At 63.1% G+C, this 20,531-nt stretch overlaps 1 protein-coding gene and 1 long non-coding RNA gene across 4 annotated transcripts; one reads left to right on the forward strand and one right to left on the reverse strand.

Annotated features, from left to right (window-relative positions):
• The first annotated feature begins 1,357 nt into the window (after positions 1 to 1,357).
• Positions 1,358 to 7,022, forward strand: LOC123390708. 2 transcript variants are annotated; one of them, XR_006605282.1, is made up of 4 exons: positions 1,358 to 1,567; positions 3,802 to 3,994; positions 5,962 to 6,185; positions 6,645 to 7,022. It is a non-coding gene; the product is annotated as an uncharacterized LOC123390708 (long non-coding RNA). The 2 variants fall into 2 exon arrangements; XR_006605283.1 differs by having other exon boundaries at positions 1,358 to 1,483.
• Positions 6,737 to 15,627, reverse strand: LFNG (LFNG O-fucosylpeptide 3-beta-N-acetylglucosaminyltransferase). 2 transcript variants are annotated; one of them, XM_045075173.1, is made up of 8 exons: positions 15,086 to 15,627; positions 10,556 to 10,604; positions 9,972 to 10,071; positions 9,730 to 9,883; positions 9,545 to 9,630; positions 8,962 to 9,124; positions 8,430 to 8,515; positions 6,737 to 7,959 (listed from the first exon to the last, which is right to left on the reverse strand). In XM_045075173.1, exons 1-8 carry the CDS (start codon positions 15,512 to 15,514, stop codon positions 7,893 to 7,895), a joined length of 1,134 nt encoding a protein of 377 aa, XP_044931108.1. In that variant the 5' UTR covers positions 15,515 to 15,627; the 3' UTR covers positions 6,737 to 7,892. The 2 variants fall into 2 exon arrangements, with proteins under 2 accessions (XP_044931108.1, XP_044931107.1); XM_045075172.1 differs by having other exon boundaries at positions 8,962 to 9,127.
• Between the last annotated feature and the right edge of the window lie 4,904 nt (positions 15,628 to 20,531).

A 20,531-nucleotide genomic window follows, 5' to 3' on the forward strand; every position in this document is an offset into this window, starting at 1 on the left:
CTCTCCCCATCCCTTCCCAGCCTTGGTCCCCACAGGCCCTGCAACACCTGCGGGGGAGGTAGGGGGGAGGCGCCCCCAGGGTCTTGAAGCCCCACAGGGTCCAGTTGGCTCCCGCGCCCCCATAGGCTGGGCAAACTGGCGGGGTCCAACTGGGACGTCTGGCCCACAGGACCCTCTGCCGTGTCCGCCCACCCCATCTCACTATGCAATTCCAGCCCAAGCACCATTCTCTCCCTAGCCCGGACCCCTGCCCAGCCCCCCGTGGGAGGCCGGCAGGTAGCCTCCCTGGGCTCCAGTTGGGGGGCGGTTGCAGGGGCCAGCACCTTCTCTGGGGCTTTTTTGACCGAAATGGTTGTGCGCTGTACCACTTCCTTACACACAACATGCCACTCGATAAAATTTTAAGACCCTCAGCCTCCCAGGTCCCCTCCTGGCCCTTGCACCCCACCCCCACCGTGTGATTTAGGGCCCTAAGCGGGAAGGGGGAACTGAGGTCCGAACCACTCGGCATCTTCCTCCAGCATCTTCCTCCAACCTCCCTAGGGCCATGGCCGTATGTGCTGTCGCTGTGTTTTTTATTTTTATTTTTTGTTTGTCTTTTAACTGGGTTTGGGGTTTGATTTTTGTTTCTTTGGGGCTTTATTTTCTTGGCAGATAACTAAAAATCTCGTCAATGTAATTTCTGTGGTTTCTATTCAGCTTGAGTTTCATGTTTTAAAATAAACACATTTTAAAAAACGGCTCTTTTCCTGCCTTGATTTGGCTCCTGCCAGGTCCTGGGGACAGTGTGGTCGCGTGCTGGGTAGCTGAGAGACCCCCTAAGGTGGTGGGGAGGCCCAGTTCGCCAGAGGGGAATGGGGTTAGAAGGGGGGAACCTACCAGAGAGTCCCGGGGTGGGGGTGGTTGGGTTGCTGGATGGGCCAGAGCAGTCGTCTTGAGATTCTAAAGGCCTCTCTTTGCGGTCTGGACGTGCCCTGGAGCGGCCGGGGATGCCCGTGCGGAGTACCCTTCGGTCGCCTGCGGAGCGGATAGGCCTGGCCCTGGGCAGGGGTGTTGGAGGCAGCCAGGTCGGAGCAACGTCAGGTGCCGGGGAGGAGCGTGTCCTGGGCCCCCGCTGTGGGTGCACCTCCAGTCACTGGCCTCCCCAGGTGGGATGGTGGCGGGGAAAGGAGGGAAGGAGACCCGGAGTGCGCTGGGAGGCCGGCAGGGCCCCGCCCGCAACCAACCTCGCACCCAGTTGCCCACCCAAAGCGAGGACCCAGGTGTCTACTCGCCCTGCAGCAGCCCAGCCAATGAGAAGCCGCCTCTCGGGTGTCCTCCAATGGGCTCCCGTCGGGGACAGGCCCCCCCCGCCCCGCCCTATATAAGCAGGCTCCGCCTCTTGGCGTGTTTGCTGTTCCGCCTCAGGTGTGGGTCCTTGTTGCGGCGTCCACCCCAGCGAGTTCCCTTCGCCGCTGGGAAAACCGGCTGCTTTATTTTTAAGGTTAGCTGTCATTCTTGTCCTCATCTGAGGAATGGACTCTGGAAGGCGCCGCATGATCCCGCGCGGAGCTCTGGAGGGTTGCTGGTGAGCTCACTTCCCTCACAGGGGGATCGGAGCCCCGCGGAACTGGGAGGACGCGCCCTTTGACCAGGAAAGCCTGGGTCTCCCACGCCCGGGGCCCAGGTGGCCGAGGCCCCTGCAGGGCCCCGTGGAAGGCACGAGGCTCCGGCGGCGTTGCTGTGAGCGCAGGGGTTGGGAAGGGGCTCTCTGGGCTAGAGGGCACACCCACGGCCCCGGGTCTCCAGCCCCTGACCTGTCCGGCTCCGGAGGCAGGGGTCCCAGAACTGGTCAGCCCTGAAGAGCGGACGCTGAGTGCCGAGGGGTGGAGACATCGGAGGCTTCTAGGTTGCCAGGTAGTAAGGAGAGTGAACTGGGGACCTGGGACCAAGGAACCCAAAAGGCAGGAGAGCCCCAGGAGGGAAAGAACCCAGGCACTCCCCACCCTTCTTGGACCTCAATTTCCCTGTCAGGGAGGGCACAGTGACATCCTAGTTCTAGAAGTGGCCCCATTCCTTGGTTCACAGCCCCTCCATCTTCCTGACCTTCCCACCTCACTCTCCTAAGAACCTCCGTGATTGCACTGGACCAACCTGGATAGTCCAGGGTAATAATCTTCCTGTCTTGAGGTTCTTCATTTACTCACATCTACAAGTCCCCTTTGCCATGAAGGTGACCTATTCATCGGTTGGGGAGGTGAAGATGTGAACATCTTCGGGGGTTACACTTTTGGCCCACGAGGGAAGCAGGTTTTGATATCTGGGTAGAGAAAACAGCCAGTGCAAAGGTCCTGAGGCAGATACATGCCTGGTGTGTTCACACAAGGAAGCGAGGGTCGCTGGAGTGGACAGCAGAGAAGAGTGGTCTGAGAGGAAGCAGAGGACTAAGGATCCCAAAGGGCCTGTGGGTCTCGTAAGGCCTGGGAGACTGGCTCTGTGAGAGGCGGGAACCGTGGGGCCTCTGAGCGGACTGACAGCCCCTCACCTTCGTTTTTAGCAGGATGGCCCTAGCTGGTGAGTCGGGAAGGGAGCCAGGGCAGAAGCAGGAGAGCAGATAGGGGGCCTGGGCCATGGTGCAGGCTAGAGCTAAGGGCAGCCCAGGCAAGGTGCTGGCCAGCCGAGGAGTGGTGAGTCCCGGGTTCTGGAAGAAATGCCATCAGCGCTTCCTGGCACCCTGTGTGAGGGTGTGGGGTTTGCCTGTGGCCATGGGGGGTGGGAGGGTCTGTCGTCATAAATGGAGATTGGCAGCTGGGGAGGGAGCAGGTTTGGGATCAGGGGGTCAGTGGTCCGCTTTTAGACATGTTGAGCCTAAGATGTCTTTGGACAAGAGTGTCTGGGACCAACAGTGGTGTTCCTGAGACCAAGAAGGGTGGGACTCAGGTCACAGTGGGGGTGGGGGCTGCCATAGACAGGAGCGTGACCCCCCTGCTGGCCTAGTGGTCCGAGCATTTGGGCAGCCATAGGTGGGGGTTGTCTCAGGAGTTATGGAGGCCGGAGGAAGTGGTGGGGGCTGGGGGCAGAGAAAGTGCAGCCCCCTGCCCCGGGGCTGTGGGAGAGCCAGAGAGCAGGGACAAAGTGGGGACAGGAGACTCCCCAAGGGCCCGAGGCTCCATCTGGAACTCAGGATGAGACTCCCCGGAGGGCAGTGTTTCTGTCCAGCTGACCAGGTGCAGAGGGCAGGTGCAGGAGGTCAGAGACCAGAGGCTTGACTGAGAGAGGGTGAGGAACCAAGGGAGGTGAAAGTGAGTTCACGGGCCTGACTGGACCTGGGACTTCAAGCAGGGGAGGGCGAGCCCGTGAGGTGTGAGGGGGCTGGGGGGTCCAGCAGAGTCAGGAAATGGGAGGGAGGGAGGTGGAGGCAGAGTGGGGTCACGGGGCAGGCAACATCTGGGGACTGACTACGCAGTGGGGACCAAGGAGGCAGGGCTGGGGCCAAGGAGGCCAAAGGTGTAGGAAGGATCACAGACAGCAAAGACCAGAAGTGGATGCAAGAGCCAGGTGACAGCGCCTGTGAGCCAGGAGCCAACAGACCCCGGGAGGAGGGGCCCTCGATAACCCCTCGAGGGGAGGGGAAGCAGGTGCTGTGATCCCAACCCTGGGAGGTCAGGGAGGAGGAGGGTGCGTCCAGTGGTGCAAAGAGCATTTTCAGGAGCAAGGCAGACGGATGTCCAGCAGGGGGCGCTGGGTCCTCAGAGGACGGGAGATGTGGGAGGTGGCGGCGGAACCTGGCCTGGAGCTCAGAACATTCTGCCTTCCCAGCAGTTCCCCTGATGGAAGTGCTGCTGGTCTGGGGCTCACTGTGGCTCTGCTGAGTGGCGGACCCAACGATCCCACCAGGACAGGCCATGAGGACATGCACCGGCCAGCCCCGCATCAGCGCGCGGGATGGCAGCCTTGCTGCCCACGGCAAGAGTTTGCCTCTTGACCTTACATGGGTTATGTGAACCACATACTGGTAAGAATTTTCAGGTTCCTGACGTGAACATTGGAGGGCAGGAATGGGGCTTGCCCGAGGATGCGGGTGGGTCCTGGGGAAGGTCAGTTTGGGCAGGGCAAGAAACCACCAGCTCTCCCTAGGACCCAGCTGGATTGCACCTGAGTAGGGGTGGTTCCAGAAGCCTGTGCAGGGCCAGTAGGGGGAATGTGGGGGCAGAGCAGCCCCAGCCCTAAGCTCCCAACTCTATGCTGACATGACCTCGAGCACCTCGAGGGAGCTGACAGGAGCCCCCCAGGCCCCTAGATTCCTCCTAGTGATGGACCAAGTGCTGGGCTCAGAAGGGGCTCTGGCAGGGGGGGTCACCTCTAAGAACATTCTGGGCCTGGGCAGCAGCAGTATAGTCCAGTTGGTCTGACCCTCAGTCTGGGTCCAGCTGGGGCAGGACGGGCTGAAACCCCCAGAGGGAAGGGAGCCCTCGGACAAGCCCCGGTTGCCTGCAGGTAGTCTGGGCCAGGTCACAGAAGGGTTGTGGTGACCCAGTCCCCTGCTGTCCTCCTCCCTCCCAGGCTTCCAGGCATCCCGGGGCCATCCCACGGCTGCAGTTTGCCCAGGGCTGTGCTGAGACCCAGACCGCAGCCTCCCCCACCGGCTCTGTCAAGCCTTCCTTTCGGGCTGCTGCTCCAGAAACCCATCTGGGGTCCGGGGGAAGTCAGACGGCTGGGATAGCCCCAGGTGGAGGGAGGTGTGTTTAAACTGAGCAGGGAGGACACACACAACACACCCCGCCCCCCTCAGTCCCTCCTGAACCTGGCTCTGCATTCAGCCACCAGGCAGCACGGGGCGGGGGGCTCCCAGCAGCCCCCATGTTGCTGTGTTACTCCTTCTCTGGAAAGCCCACAGACAATGGGCAGTTTGGGAGGGGCTGGGCAGCCCACTAGCCCAGCCACTAGCCCAGGGGGAGGGCAGGCAGGGGCAGGACAATCCTCAGTCCTGCCCTGGGGGCAAAGAGAGGTCAGTGCTTCTGCTGTGACTCATCTTAGGGGAGGGCCCCTTCCTCACCCCGCTGAGGGCAGCAGTTAGGAGGAATCAGGCTGCCCAGTTCCCGGAAGGCCCTCCTGGACCTGCTTCCCCTTCTGAGGAGGAACTGACCTCCCTGGCCTTCTCCTTGGGAAGAGGGAAGGGCCCCTGGTGCTTGTTGCCACTCTGGGACACCTCCCAGGTCCAGAGCCCTAGGGGCTCATTTATGCCATTCTCTGATGAAGGTCACGACTCCTCCGAGGGCCCAGTGCCTCCTCCCCACAGGGGACAGTCTGGACCAGTGGTGCTGACCACGTACATACATCCCCAGCTCTGGGGCAGCCTCCACCTGTCCCTGTGAGGGCTGCCAAGCCACGTTGTGTGCCTCAGGGCCACCAGCTCTGCAGGGAGGCTGGGGCCCTGGGTCTACCCTGGAGCGAGGCCAGAAGGCTCCTCTGACCACCCCGGGTGACGCTGGTCTCTGCCTGCAGGTGGCTGGCACCCCCCACCCCCGCCCCAGCAGCTCCCTTAACCCAACATGTCAGCGAGGATGACCTCTGCCCCGTCAGCTGAGATGTGGTGCCGATGGGGTGCCCTCCGGACAGGGATCGGGCTGAGACCGCTGAGGGCTCCTCCTTCACCACCCCCCAACCCCGTCCCAGTCACTGCCAGTCACTGCCCACATCCCCCGGGCAGCTGCTCCCTCCCAGCCCTTCTGCAAACCACTCTGCTGACTCAGGGCTGCACAAGGCCAAGGTGTGGGGTCAGGCCCCATCCAGTTGCCCCAGGCCCAAGGAGCTACCAGCAAGGGGCGGGGGGCATCCCTGACTCCACGCTGCATCCGGGGGTGCTGAGTATGTGAGCAAGGAGCTCGTGGGCATGGAACTGGCATTACGTCCCTGACAGGTCAGGGGTGGGGGAAGGAGGCCCTTGGCGAGCGCCTGTCTTTATTCCGACATGCTGAGAAGGCTCATCGTGGAGCAGAGCGGCCAGCGTGCATGGCCCTGGGAGCCAGGAGGCCAGGAGGAGAGCGGGCACCGCGTGAGGAAGAAGGAACACAGCTGCCCCCACCCCAGATGGTGGCGTTGAGGGACGTCCCCAGCTGAGGCGGCAGCAGCTCCTGCCCACCCCTGCCGCCCACCAAGGCTGCATTCGAGGAGGAAGCGGCATGGAGGAGCAGACAGAAGACAAGGTCAGTGTGAATCCTTGCCCAGCCTTCTGCGGGCCCAGCTCTGGGACCGGTCCAGCCATGCAGCCCCTTCATGGAGGAGAGTGTGGGGTCCCTGGCACAAGGGGAGGCCAGGATCCAAGACCACCAGGCCTGAGTTTGAGCGCTTGATCACCCCCCGCCCCAGCCCAGGTCACTGACCTTGGCTGTCACTGGCTCTTGAGCCTTAGTTTTGCCATCTGCATCATGGGACAAGAATATGGCCTCTTGTGGGTTTGTGATGGGGCTGAAGCCAGATCAGGCTGGGCGACGGCGAGCCCCTGTCCCTCCTGCGGGGAAGCCTGGGTCTGCACAGGCGGACTGCTCCTCTGGGGAGACCTGTGGATCCAGCCACCCCCCCCCCCCACGGTGCCCTGCGACCTGCCATGCCTCTCAGGCTCCTGCAAGCTGTTCTTTAGACCCCCTCCTTTCCTTCCCCCACAGGAGCACACACAGGCCTCCAGGCCCCTGGGAGCCCCTTAGGGCAGACCTGCTTTCTCAGACCCAACTTCCAGCAAGATCAGGACCCCAGGGGGTTGCCCCAAAGAGCACCTTTATTCACAGCAAAGGACGTCACCATGGCAACCACACTTCAATTCCCTGAGAACTTTTCCATTATCCGTCGCTTTCCAAGCTCTGTCTTTGCAGAAAGAAAAACAGAAGACAAAACACACGCCACGGGCCCAGTGGGCCACACCGGGCCTGTGGGAGACAGGTAACGTGCAGGACGGGGCACGGGCAGTCTGCACGCAGGGACACATAAATACGCCGGGGGGCTAGGCCTTTCCACCGCTTTGAACAACAAAGATTATCTCAAGTTTGGCTTCTGCTTTTTCTGATCCACAGAAAAGATAAAATAACACCCGCCCTGCCCCACCCCACCCCCCGAAAAACAGACAAAAATACCCTTTTACCCACCCCCTTATGAAAAAAAAGCACAGTAAAAAATTACTGTCACAAATATTTACAGACACGCCCACTATGGGCGACATTCTCTCTGCTTCGAGAGATGAAATGCTCAGCTCTGTCTTCCCAACACGGGGAGACAAAGAAACCATGAGGACTGGGAAGACTACCCACCCAGGACGGTCAGGAGGGGAGCCCCTACTCCCCTCACCCCACGGCCACTAGGGACTTCATGGGGGCCAGAGGTGGTGCTGGCAGGACGCAGGTGCTGTCTGCTGTCCCTCGGAGTCCAGAGCCAGCAGGAACAGGGGACTCGGGCCACTCCTCCTAAACCCAGCTTCTTTCTGTGCACTGAGTGTGGCTCAGCTGTGCTGGGGGTTTGGAGGTGGGGGGGGCTGGGATCTCCAAAGACAGGGTCCCCCAGCCCCCAGCCTGCAACGAACAGGAAGGGAAAGGCACCTGCCTATCCCGGCAGAGCAGCCCCTGACCCCATGCTGCCCAGAGACCCTGCAATAATAAAACTGCCTGCAGGGTGACCTCTGCTGCCCATCCTGCTGGGATGGGGCTCAGGAGGCGGCGGCCCCGCGGAGCAGACAAGCAGCACGATCGCCTGCTCCTCAGTAGAGCGGAACTGCCCAGCAGCCTGCTCTGCGGACTGCACGCGGTGCGCACACGCAGGCACAGCCCTGGGGGAGTCTCGAATGCCAAGGCCAGGGCGGCTCTACACGGGTCCCCGGGCCCTTTGGATACCAGGGGCGCCCGAGGACGGGGTTTCAACCATGGCTGCTAGAAGACTGCGGTGTGGGGACACCAGGGTGTGTCTGGGTACAGGTGGCAGTGGATGGAGCGGAACCTGTGGGGACAGAGAAGGGGGTGGGTCTGTGTGGGGAGGAGGTGCGGAGCCCCCATCTTCAGACCCCCACGGCACCCCCCCTTGGCCCCACGAGATGCCCCCACCCAGAGCATCCCACTCACCCCAGCAGACCCCGCAACGCACTCCTCCGGCCCCAGCGCAACCCCCAGCGCCAGCAGACCCCCCAGGGCACCCCTCTGGCCCTAGCAGGCCCACCAGAGACCCCAACCCAGGGCATCCCCCGACCCCACCAGATGCTCCCACCCAGGGCATCCCCCTGGCCCAAGCAGACCAGCCCCAACAGACCGGACCCAGCAGACTGGCCCCAGCAGAACCCCAAACCTAGGGCAACCTCCTGACCCCAGCAGACCTGCCCCAGCAGACCCCTCTCCCCAGCACCCCTCTGGCCCCAGCAGACCCTTGGGGGACCCGATGTCAGGCCCAGCCTCTCTCTGGGCCTGCTTCCTCACCTGGATGGGTCAGCCTCCACCGAGAATGGCCCCTTCATGTGGATGGCATTCCGCTTACTCTCAAACATGCCATAGCTGAGGGTCACCTGGGGGGGGAGGGTTGGGCAGGTGAGACCAGGAGAGGCCCCCATACCCCCAGCTCTGTCCATGGCTTTCTATGGGGCTCTGTGCAAGGGGACAGCCTTGCCTTCCGCCCTCCCCAGACCAGGAAGGAAGGCCTCAGTCCCGGGCTTCGGGCTTCGTGGGGCTGGGCGTGTGTGGTACAACCCACCTGTTCTGCAGAACCCAGGAATGAAGTCTAGGGTAGGGGCTTCAGCAAAGGCTAGTGGAGTCACCAGCTGGGGCCAAGAGAGGCCCCAAATGGCACAGAGTAGGTGTGACCCCCAGGATTGGAGCAGGGTCCCGCTGGTGGGGTTGGGTGTCTGAGGGACAGCCAACAGTGGGGCCCTTCCTGACTTCCCGGTTTAAAACAGTGACTCCCCTCTCTCCCTCCCCCAACTCCACTTGGTTCCCTGCGGCCCGGGAGGCGCACCTGCTCGTGGAGCTCAGAGGCGGGCACCTGCTGCAGGTTCTCCAGGTGGGAGTGGAAGAGCCCGCTGCGGATGAGCGGCACGCCCAGCAGGGCCTCCACGATGTAGCCGATGGTGCAGTCATCCGGCAGGCGGATCCGCTCGGCTGTGCTCATGAAGTGGCCCCTGCTACAGGGGGAGAGGGCCCGACAGATGAGCAAGGGTGGCGCTGGCGGCCCACAGGGAGCTCACTTGGATGCAGCCACAGACAGGCAGAACCCCGCCTGGGATGAAGGAGCACAATCTTCGGAGGGGAGGGGACCAGAACACCAACAGGCCGGCCTGCAGCGGCTCCGACCCTCCCAGAGCCCCTGCACAGCGCCCTCCTCTGAACTGGCCTGATAATTTAGAGCTAGGGTTACCCAGCCTGCACAGAAAGGAATCCTGCCCCTGCCGGATGGTAGCTGGGTCTGGCACCTGGCAGGTGGGAAGCCAGCAGAGGTGGAGGTACAGGTGTGTGTGTGGGGGGAAACACCGTGACTCAGCCCACCTGGGCATGGGAGGCTGGGGACACCCGTTGCTGGGCAGGGGCCCCAGGGCACTCACCTGGCCCATGGGCTCATCTTCAGGGCCAGCCCACGGCTGATGCAGAAGCCAGCCCCGCCGGTGGCAAACCAGAAGTGGACGGGGCGCTGCGGGAGTGGAGCACAGTGAGACCCTCGCCCGAGGTCCTGGGGACCCCTTCGGCGCCCTGCCCACCTGGCTCGGGCCCCTGAGGGCGGAGCACGCACCATCTTGTTCTCGCTGACCCTCTCCGTGGCCTGGATGGGCCTGTCCAGACTGGGCTTGCCGATGTACACGTCCTGTGTGTGCGGGTAGCTGGCCAGCAGCCGCAGCAGAGCCCTCACGTTGACGTAGTTGTCGTCGTCCACGTGGCAGAACCACCTGCAGAGAGGGCCAGGGCATCAAGGGTGGGAGGCTGCGGGGGAGGGGACCCCCAGGGGAGGGGGCGCGCTCCTCTGGCCGCACTCACTTCCTCCCTGATTCGATGAAGTGGTCGAACTCCACGGCCATCTTGCAGGACAGCGCCTGGCGGCTGTGGGCAGCTGAGCAGTTGGTATTGACCACGTGGCCTGGGAGCAAGGGAGGGGCTGTGAGCGGGTCTGAGCTGGCCCGTGAGAGCAGAGCAGGGTGGAGCAGACCACTGTCCCAGGGCGCCCTGGGTCCGAGCTGTGCCCTGCAGCGGCCTCCTCCCGCTGCCCCCCTCCCCGGCCCAGGGCCCACGGCCTAGTGATCACAGCAGCGCACCCCCCCCAGCCCAACCCCCTCCAGGGCAACCCCGGCCCGCCCCTGCCCATTCAGGCGGCTTTTTCCCAGCACCGGCCACCTGTTGCCGCCACATCAGCTCAAAGGGCCCTGGGAGCTGAAAGGACTTCATTTGCATGAGAATTGGGTGCCCCCCCCCAGTGGCGGGGCGGGGCATGAGCAAACCGGTTGAGTAAAGGGCCTTCTCTGGCCCGTGGCCTCCAAGACCTCTCTGCAGGGGACTGGGGAGGGGACAGTTCTTCCCAGGAGTGGAGCCCTCCCCACCCCGACCTCCCCAAGTCCAGGGCTCACCCGTGCGCCTGGCCAGGGCTTCATCATCCCCGTCGGTGAAAATGAACGTCTGGAAGGAGAAACGTGGCCTTGAACAGGCAGCTCTCTGTCCCCCAGTCCCGAGGCCACCGAGGGGGTGCAGAGCCAGGCACTCTGGGACTTCAGGAACTCCAACTCAGTCATGCCCACTCTCCACCCTTTCGTGGGCCTCAATTTCCCCAGGTACACAGAGTGGGTCTCAAGTGCCCAGCCTAAGCAGAAGTGGGCAGAACTCCTGCAGGCCCTACCCTGCCATCGACAGCTGGGCCCAAGGTCGCCTGGCGGCTGTGCCGGCACGAGCCAGGTGGGGCGCCCCGCCCACCCGCCAGGTAACCGGCTCCTGGCGCCCCGCGCACCTGGCAGGGCACACACCCTTATTGACATAGCGCGCAGCCTGTGGGAGGGGGCAGAAGGCCGTGGGGGGGGGGGCAGACGGAGGAGGTCGGCTTTGGGAAGCCAAGTCTCAATCAGTCAGGGACAAAGGCCTCTGCTGGGCGGCTGCCAAGCCCCAGCGGACAAAGGGCCCGGAGGGAGGATGAATCACCAGGCATTGTCCGCCGGCTTTGTCTCAGGCCACGCAGTGAGGGACGCCGGGCTGGCCTTAACTCGGCCGCGTTAAGCAGGAGTGGCCTTGCGGCCCATTACCATACAGCTGGCCTGGTTAACTGGGCCGGGCCGGGCGAAGGGTCCGCTGGGCAGGGGTGGGGCCACAGCACTGCAGCCCTCAGAGCTGGGCCCCCATGCCCCCGGCACTGTGACCAGTAGGCCGGCCAGGTCACCTTGTCTGAGCCTAAGAAAGCACCGCTGTTCTCAGGAGGCTCCAACTGGCAGGAGGGTTGAGGCGGGAAACTGCAGATGCCCCAGCCCCCCTGAGGCCCAGCACCACACACCCCCCCGCCCGCCACTGCTCAGGCAAGGAAATCCAGGTGGGCAGACAGTCCTTGCCCAAGGCCACATCAAGGTTCTACCTGTGCCAGCACAGGGCCACCCCTGCCAGGATCGCTCTGAGGAAGTGGTTGGGGGGGATGCGGGGCGGGGCCAGGAGCTGCCGGCGCCCGCCTGGGCCCGTCAGCACACGGGGAGGAATGTTCCTTCCTCTGCCTGGCCCGCCCAGCGCGTGCCACCCAGCGCACCCAGGCAAGGCTGAATGCAAACCCTGGGGCCTGGTGGGGGGCAGGTACTCTGAGCACAGGCAGCAGGAGACCCCCCACCCACATCCATGCCCACCAGACCTCAATTTCCTTTTACGGGTCCAAGGGAGGATCCAGCACGTGCAAGCCCAGAGCACAGTTCATACCCAGGAACCGGGGAGACCCACCTGGGGTCCCCACCCTCCTTCAGGCAGCCCTGGCTCCTTGGCCATCCTGACCCCAGACCGGAGCACACACGCAGGTGAAGCCATAAGCTGCTGATCACAGGCTTAGCATGGAGAAGGAACAGGCCCCGTGGACACCCTCTCCATACACGCACCCCCTCCTTCCAGAACCCTGCAGGCACCCCAAGGCAGCCCGCACGCACGGACTCGCACCCAGCCCCCCACCCACTCCTCAGCCTCGCAGCCCAGGAATGCTGTGGGAGGCAGAGGCCGGCCAGTGCAGACGCGCCACTGCCGTCGCTGGATTAAAAGGAAAATGCTTTCTTAATGAGATCAAGCGGGGCCTGTTCTCCCGCGCTTTGGTGGTGCCCTAAAAACCCAGCCCAAGGCTATGGAGATTAAAGTCACCTTTGTTCGGCTAGGGGAAGAGCCAGGCGGGCCGCCTGGAGAGGAGTGCGAGGCAGGGTGGGGCTGTGAGGGTACAGAGTGCCTGGCCTCCCTTATTAGAGCAACCAGCAGAGGAGGCGACAGGCTGCCTGGTGGTTCAGGGCCTCGGTATCCCCCTCTGTCGAATGGGCATCACAAAAACTCATCTGTACCCAGAGCAAAGCACTGAGACCCCCTCCCTTCTTTGGTCTCCCTAACAGCCCTGAGAGGCGGGCACCATTACTACCTGAGTGGACAGTGAGGACACTGGGGACCAGAGAGGGGCGGCCTCCAGCCTGTGGTCATACCCTGCGGCAGACGTGGTGCTAGTCTAGACCCAAGCACCTTCCGGGGCCTGAAACCCCTCCCGCTCCCACCCTCCCACCACCACAGCCTCCTCCCCACTTCCCCAACGATGAGGCTGGAGGAGGAAGAACAGGGCAGCAAGGGCGGCAGGGCTGGCCCAGAGCGGGCGGGGGTGTGGGGGGACACCCACAGGAAGCGGCATTGTTCCTGGAGCTGCGATTCAAAGAAACACAGGATGCCAAGCTCTCCCCCAGCAATTGTGGCCACTGTGGTGGCAGCCACAGCAGCCTGGCCTGCTCCTGGGAGGGGTGGGGGAAGGCCAAAGGTCCAGCCCCTCATCCTGGACTTTAAGTACTGTCACAGTGTGGACCCTGTTGACCAACCCCCGCCCCTGCCTTCCCTCCTCCCCATCATCACCTTAATTGCTGGAAGTTTCTAACACATGCCCCATGTCAGTACTGTCAGTCTAGCTCAAATGGCACCTCCTCCAGGAAGTCCCCCGAACCTCCACGTGGGTCAGATGCCCACTCTCAGCTTGCACAGTCTTTCTGGATTTCCCCCACCAAAGCCCTGACTCCTCTGCATCTCCTCCTCCATCAGACTGGGTCTGAATCACCACGCACAGGACTGGGAGAGGAGGGCTCTTGGTCGGGATAGTTTCAGGGACCCCCTCCCCCCAACACGATGTGCAGGGCTCTGGCTTGCTGTGACACATGAGCTGATGCCCGGGGCAGACGCAGCCTCTCCTGGGTGGGTTTAGCCAGCAAGAAGGAAATCTGAGTGGCCCTTCAACAGGGACCTCGGGGCCCAGGGGAATGACAGACCCCACCCTGACCCTGCGTAACTGCTGGGCTCATTCCCTCCACCTCCAGGTTTTGCTGGTCCCTGGCCAGAGATGAAGACACCAGGGGTCAGAAAGTCCTCAGGTCTGCCCAGGATTATCCACCTCGGCTGGGACTGGTACCCAAGACCCCTGGACCACATCCCTTCTGCTGGAGAATGCCCCCCAAATCCAAGATGAGAGGTGCTCAGAGCTGGTGGTGGCCCAGCAGGAGCTGAATGCTGCCAAAGGTCACCGGGCAGGGAGGCAGAGTCCTGGGGGGCAGGGTGCCGGGCTCCAGCCTGGTGCCCCACAAGGGCTGTCAGTCAGGGATGGGGGGGCCCGTCGGCCCCCTCATCACCAGGCAACCTGAGTGGTCAGCACGCCAGTGGCGGTTCCCATGGAGCGCATAGCTGTGCACAAGAGGCCGGACGCCTTTCTCCGTTGGAGAAAGGGGCTTTGTTACCTTGCCCAAGTGGCCGGCGTGAGAGCCGCTGGGCGCTGGGAATCCTAACGGCCCCGCGGCCAAACAAAACCCATGGCCCCCGCCGCCCCCTCCCGCTGGCCCGCTGAGCCCCTGGGAAAGGGGATGCTGCTTTCCCAGGAAGCTGCCACGGGGCTCCCAGGGCCCTCTCCCCATACAGGAACCAGAGAGAACCCTTCCCCACCCCCCAGCCCCATCATGACCTCACCAGAACCCTGCCCCAAAACAGGGCTCATCCACACCACCAGATCCCAGGCCGTGAGGTTTAAACAGTGAGGAAGAGGTGTGGGGTCCTTTCTGAACCCTCACCCCGGCCAAGGGTCTCTCAGCTTCACCACAAAGTCCCACTTACTCCCTTGAATCTCCCAGCCCAGGGCTGTTCCCCCGCTGCCCCTCCCCTGGCAGGGCGCACACTGCCCCATCCCGCCCCAACCCAACTGTTCTGCTGCAGCCTCCAGGGAGATTTTCAAAGTGGGGTGTGTCTTCATTATGTGTAGGAAGGCAGTGTTCAACTAGGGTGCAGTGAGCACAAGATTCCAGGCTCTGAAGACTCCCATGCTGTGGGGACACAGACCCCCAAAATCCAGCGCTCTTTGGAGACGGATTCTCCAGGATTCAACAACACACACCCCAACTCCAAATTCTCTTTGACAATGACTTGTCCCCCATCCCATGGCAAAGACTCAGATGAGGGAGGGGACAGCCCTATGCTGGGGGTTCTAACCCCCCACTCCAACACTCAGGGAAGAGAGTCTTCCTCCTCAGGGCCCCAGGTGGATGCCCCGCCAAGAATCTGCCTTGGGGGGAGGTTTGGGGACAACAGCACCTTCCTTAGTAAGGCACTCCAATAGTTGGGGGCGGGGGGGGGGGGAGAAACATCACGGAGAACACCAACACCAACCAAAGCAACAGCAGCTGGTCAACGCACACCATCCAGGGCTCTGGAAGTTGGATGGGCTCGGGTCCTCCTCTGACACTTCCACAAATTAATGGGAAGAGTGGCCGCATCAAGCAGACCCGGCTGGAAAGGGATGGACTGGCGTCGCTACCCTTAGATTTTCCTCGTAGCTGGACAGAGGTGCAGCCTGGCGCCCATCTGATACCGCCACCCGCAGCACAAGACGGCACCCCCCCTACCCCGCCGAGGCCGTGGGGGCTCACCATCTCCTTGTGGCGCGAGATCCAGGTCTCCAGCAGTAGGTCGAGGCGCGCGCGGTGAAACTTTCTAGTGGTCTTGACCGCGATGAAGACGTCGTGGGGCGCCAGCGTCTCGGCCGGGGCATGCGGCTGGCCGTCGGCGGGGCGGGGGGCGCCCCCGGGCGGTGGGCCCGCGTCTCTGCGCGCGCGGGTCAGCAGGCTGAAGTACTCGGACAGACTATGCACCTCGCGGGCGAGCGCAGCGGGCGCCACCGCCGCCTCCAGCCCGGGTGCCGGGGCCGCCCCCGCGGGGCCCGCCAGGCTGCGCAGCGCGCGCCGGCCGCGCTCGGCGGGCACAGGGGGCGGCGGCGGGTCGGCTGTGAGAACCAGCAGACAGGCGAGCAGCGCGCCCGCCAGCGCCAGCAGCAGGCGTCGGCCGCAGCGCTTGAGCATGGTGAGGTGGCGGCCCCCGGCGCGCCCTGCCCGGTGCGCCCTGTCCTGCTCCGCACACCAGCGCCGAGTCTCTGGGCTCCCGCGGCGCGTTCAGCTGTCCACTGCCCGCGCCTGGCGCTTTTAAAGTTCCCCCGCCGGACTCCGCCCCCGGTGGGCATGGTCCCCTGCTAATCCCCGCCCCTTCCGCGCGCTCACTGGCTACCAGGCCCTGGGGCGGGGCCTCGAGCGGGCCGCCCCTCCACCCCCGAGACTCGCAGCGCCCACGTGGGGCCGCCGCGGGGGTCTGGGAACCGCCCGGCGGGCGCCGTCGCCCCCGCCCCCTGTGAGCACGTGCATGCCCCGCCCCGCCCAGGTCGTCCCCCGCAGGCGGCCGAGGGGCGTGGGGCTTTCGGCCCCTCTCGCCCCGGTGGCCCCGAAGGGGAAACCAGGCTGGCCAGAGCCGGCGGGGGCCGCACGGGGCGTCTGGCACGCGGAAGGGCGCGCCCTCGGCGCGGTGACCGGGGTTCTGGCACGGGGACTTCGGGCTCCGCAGTCGCGCAGGAGACGTCCTCACTTCCTCGCCGGGCACTGCCCCTCCCCGTGCCCGGCGTCCTCCCCCTGGGGTGGTGCGTGCCAAGAAGAGGGGGCGGCGCCTGGGTGCACCCGAGCGCTCCGTCTAAGGCAGCGGTGATTAATATTGAGGAGGAGCTGAGCCCTCGGAGCAACGGGCAGGGACACGTGTTTCCACCGAGAAAGCACCTGTATTAAATTCCACCTTCAGCGCTCTCCCTCACCGCGCCCCGCCCCGAGCAAATTTCCTCGAATCCCAGCCCAGCGGCGGCGGTACGGAGCTGGTCCCCGAAATCCTCCCGGCGCCCCGTGGCGAGAAGAAACGGAGGTCGCCCCGCCTCTCGCGGGATGAAAGGCTGCTTTCTGTCCCATTTGGTCCCTCTACGCTCAGGCCAGATGTGGCCCAGCTGTACCCCCGCCCCGCCTTCCCGGCACACGGCGGCCCCCACCCCCAGGCCTTCCCACGGGCCAGGCCGGCCCGCCGCACGAGCAGGGGCGGCAGGAATGCGCGCCAGCCACCCGGGGTGAGGGTGAGGGGCGAGGGGCCCCGGAAGTGGCGGGTTGGGGGGGCGGGGGCAGGCGCGGGTTCAGGGTCCGAGCTCCCTGCCCTCAGCATCTTCCGGAAGCGCAGCTGGGGGCGGCTCTCCGCTTGACTGCTCCTCCTTCCCCTCGCCGTGGGCTTGGGCATCCCCTCCTCAGGAGGCCCTGTGCGACCACCACGGCCGCAGGGCCCATATAGCGCTCACTCTGCCCACTGGCCAGTTCTCCCAGCGCTTAACCCTCTGCCTGCAATAGGTCTCCCTTCCTGCAAAGTCAGGGCTGGAGCATAATAGGTGCTCAGGAAGGATTTACTGGGGAAATGTCTGCCGCCCCCTCCACCGAGGAAGGGGGGGGAGGCTGTGGCCCATTTGCTCTTAGGGTCCTTGGGCCCTACCCCAGGTCCTCTGGCATGGGGTGTGATGGGGGATAGTGGTTCCCAGGCCTCTTCCTCCCGCCCCCCCCACCCCAGGTAATTAGCAGGCGCCACCTCGGGCAGGCAGATGCTGGAGCAGATGGTGCTGGCCTTCCCCAAGTGACAAGTCTCCCGTGGTGTCACCTCCTGCCATAAACCCCTCCCCCATCGGCCAGAGCCCAGCCTCCAAGCCTGGAGGCTGCTGGAGGGGTGGGAGTGGGCAGGGGAGAAAAGGACCCTATAGCTTGGGGCATGGGCTGCCCCCGGTGGGCTGAGCCCCAGCCCTGCCTCAAGTCCAAAGTTCCCATGTCCCTTGCCCCACCACCAACTCCCATCTCAAATCTGGGCTATTTTGAGGAGTCCCCTCCCCCATCTTCATCTCTCCTCTAGACCCCTTGGCAGTTTCCAGCCTGGGCTCCCTGTTCCTGTCTACTTGCTCTATTTTATTCTGCACTCGGCAACCAGACCGCTCAAATCATACCTCCCCCTACCCCTGACACACATACACACAAACAGATCAGAATCTTCCATGGCTCCCCATTGCTCTGAGTTCAGATCCTGACCTTGTGTCTACTTATTCCCAGCCCCATTTCTTGCTGACCCCTGCAATCCTCCCCATCCCCCAACAGCCCAAGCACCACTGAGCCCCCAAATCTTTGCATGAGCTGTGTCTATACCTGGGATTCAGGTCAGTGGCATCCCTGCTCAGTACCCTCTAGATGCTGAGTGTTCTCTAAGAGGTTGAGGGGAGCAGCATGCCATCATGGTACCCCACGCTCCTGCCTGACAAGGTCCTGCCCCTGAGATGGCCCTCTGGCTTTCTCTGACTTGTGGCCTGGCTACAGGGCCCTCTGGCACACCAGACCTCAGGAGCAGCATGACCATTGTACAGAATGCAAGGTGAAGCTTCGTGGACTGCTGCCTTGCATACAGGGAGCAAGGAGAGGGAGCAACTGTGCAGAGAGGGACCGGCCCAGGCTCTCCCAGCAGGAAGGGCTTTCCTGGGCCTCTCTGCAGCCAGGCTCCAGGAGTGGGGGGGCCACCGCGGGTGCGGCTGCCTGTCTGGGAACAGCAGGACAAAGCCTTACAGCATTCTTGTGGGGGCCGTGGGCTTTGGCAAGAATGATTCAGTTTCTTTGCTGTCAGGAGAATGGAATTTCATGGTGACTCCTTGAGGTCTAAAAACTGTAAGGGGGTGGCCGGCTTAGCTACTACCCCCGCCCCCTGCCCCAGCCTTAGGCACTCTCCTCCCCTGCCCTTTCCCTAGGCGCAAAGGCAGAGACCCACTGAGTCAAACAGCCATGGGGGAAGGGGAGGTGCTGGGCTCAGGACAGGAAATGGGGTGATTGAGAGGGGATGGGGTGGGGGCTGACCAGGTTGCCAGGAAGTCCCCAGGGGGTCTTAGGGTCCTGGAGAAGGGGGCTGGGAGTGGAGGCTGGGGTTGGGGGTGTGAGCACAGCCCAGGGACAGAGACACCTCTACAGCCAGCTGGCTAGCCTTGCAAAATCAGAGGGGCCCCTTCTCTGCTCTAAGACCTCGGACCTGGGATGTTCCCACTCTGAACCCGTTTTCATCCACTTGATAAGTTGTTCGTGGGCAAAACATCAGGCAAGCAGACAGCCTGGCCCTCTTGCGGGGATGTGGATCCGTGTGCCTCCTGGGCAGCCGAGCTCATAGCATCTCCAACAGCCCCAGCATGGGGCTCTGGGGCAGCAGGTGGCTGGATGGCTTCAGAGCTGCTGGTTGAAGATGTTATAGGAAAGTGGCCAAGGAAAGGGGGCCCACACGACCACGAGGTCCCGTGGGGCTCTCCTCTGCCCTCCCCATCAGGCTTGGAGGCAGTATGGTGCCCCCAAATTGAGTCCAGATCTGCTTTCCCTGCTGGGGCTGTCTGGGACATCCTGTGGATGGAATCAGTCCCACCAGGTTCTGGAAACTGCTTCTCCACAGGCTCCTGGGGACGTTGAGACTGGCTCCGTCTGGATTGTGTCTTTCCTGGGAAGATCTAAGAGAGAATGGGTGACCGTGAACTCGCAGGAAGTCATCCGAGGTGGGCCTGTTCCATGTCCCTGGAGCAAGCCTTCTCCAACCCAGCAGCTGAGCCCGGAGACTGAAGGCTCTGCCTCTGGGAGCTGGCGGCAGGAAGAGCTGGGCCTTGCGCAGCCCCACTGGACTGACGGTGGCTACCCCCCCTGCTGCCATGAGGGCACAAGAGAGAGTACCTAGCAGTAAGGGAGGCTTCTAGATGTCAGAGTGCCTGCCGGCCCCCCCACAGGCAGTGAGTTGCCTGGCCACAGAGGCCCAGAAGCTTCTGGACAAAGAGTCCTGCTGGCAGAAGGCAACGTAAGAAAGAGGGGTTGGCTCTGAAGCTGGGTGCAGTGGGCTCCGTGGCGGCGGGAGAGGGCACAGCCGGTGGTGGCAGCTGATTCCCATTACTGCTGCTGGGGCGGGCGCTGTCCCCATGAGAAGAATAGACAGCCTACAGCTGTGAGCGGAGCCCCCCCCCCCCACGGCTGGCCCGCCTGCACACCCGCTCTGCCCAGAGCCCCTCATCCCCAGGCCACACTTTGTGTGGTCTTGGGCCAGTTCCCTCTCTCTGTGGAGCTCAGGATCATACTTGACTTTGTAAAAGGGTGTAGCTGCCGCCCTCCCTGCCCTGCCCACCCCGGGCTGGTACTCCACAGGTGTGGAGTGGCAATGACCATCAGTGGCCTGGCCCTCTGGCCTGAACCCAGGGCCTGGCATGTTCAGAGTGGCCAGGAGACTTGGCCTAGGTGACCAAGGAAGGCTTCAGGGAATACCCTTCAAAACCAGCTAAGTGCTACCTCTTCCAAGAAGTCCTCCTCCATTCCGTGTGGTATCTGCCCCCATCTCGGTACTGACCACATGAGACTGTAACTGCCCATTTCCCTGCCTGCCTCCCCAGCTAGCCTGGGAGCTCCGTGAGGGCCACATTGGGATCCCCGTCAGTGCCTGCCCCAAAGTAGGTGCTCAGTAAACACTGGCTGAACAGACAAGTAAGGGAATGGACAGATAGATGGATGGAAAGACAAAAAGACAGAGATGTCTGTGGATGGCTGGGAAGCTGTTGGATGCTGGCTACATGAGGGCAGAGACACTGTGTCATTTGGGGCTGGGCCCCAGTGCTTAGAACAGTACGGGGCATATATTAGGAACTTGAGAAATATTTGATAGATCGTAGATGGACGGAGAGGCAGATGGATGGACGGATGAACAGACGGATGGACGGACAGACAGATGGATGGATGGATGGGTCGATGGACAGATTGGGTGGGTGGATGGAGGGACAGATGGCCAGGTGGATGGAAAGATGGGGATACATGGACATACCGAGGCTCAAGGGAGCACCCCCTCCTCTTTCCCACAAGTACCCAGCCTCAGGAGTGTGGGTTTCAGGGTAAGGAGGCATGACTGCCCACTGCATTCTGGGCTGGCACAGGAAAGAGGCCCGCAGGCAGAGCTGTGGTGAGTGGCAAAGGCTGATGTCCCTAGAAG

The sequence above is a fragment of the Mustela putorius genome, unplaced genomic scaffold (genome assembly GCF_011764305.1).
Source record: "Mustela putorius furo isolate JIRA1106 unplaced genomic scaffold, ASM1176430v1.1 tig00000139_pilon_pilon_pilon, whole genome shotgun sequence".
Lineage (NCBI taxonomy): Eukaryota > Metazoa > Chordata > Mammalia > Carnivora > Mustelidae > Mustela > Mustela putorius.

What these genes read in the sequence shown, in the direction of transcription:
- LFNG (XM_045075172.1), bottom strand. Translation starts at nt 15,514, where the DNA reads ATGCTCAAGCGCTGCGGCCGACGCCTGCTGCTGGCGCTGGCGGGCGCG. An exon ending in AGCCCTGGCCAGGCGCACGG is followed by an intron (nt 10,072 to 10,555) that starts GTGAGCCCTGGA and finishes CCTTGCTCCCAG; the next exon opens with GCCACGTGGTCAATACCAAC. An exon ending in GGGTCAGCGAGAACAAGATG is followed by an intron (nt 9,631 to 9,729) that starts GTGCGTGCTCCG and finishes CCACTCCCGCAG; the next exon opens with CGCCCCGTCCACTTCTGGTT.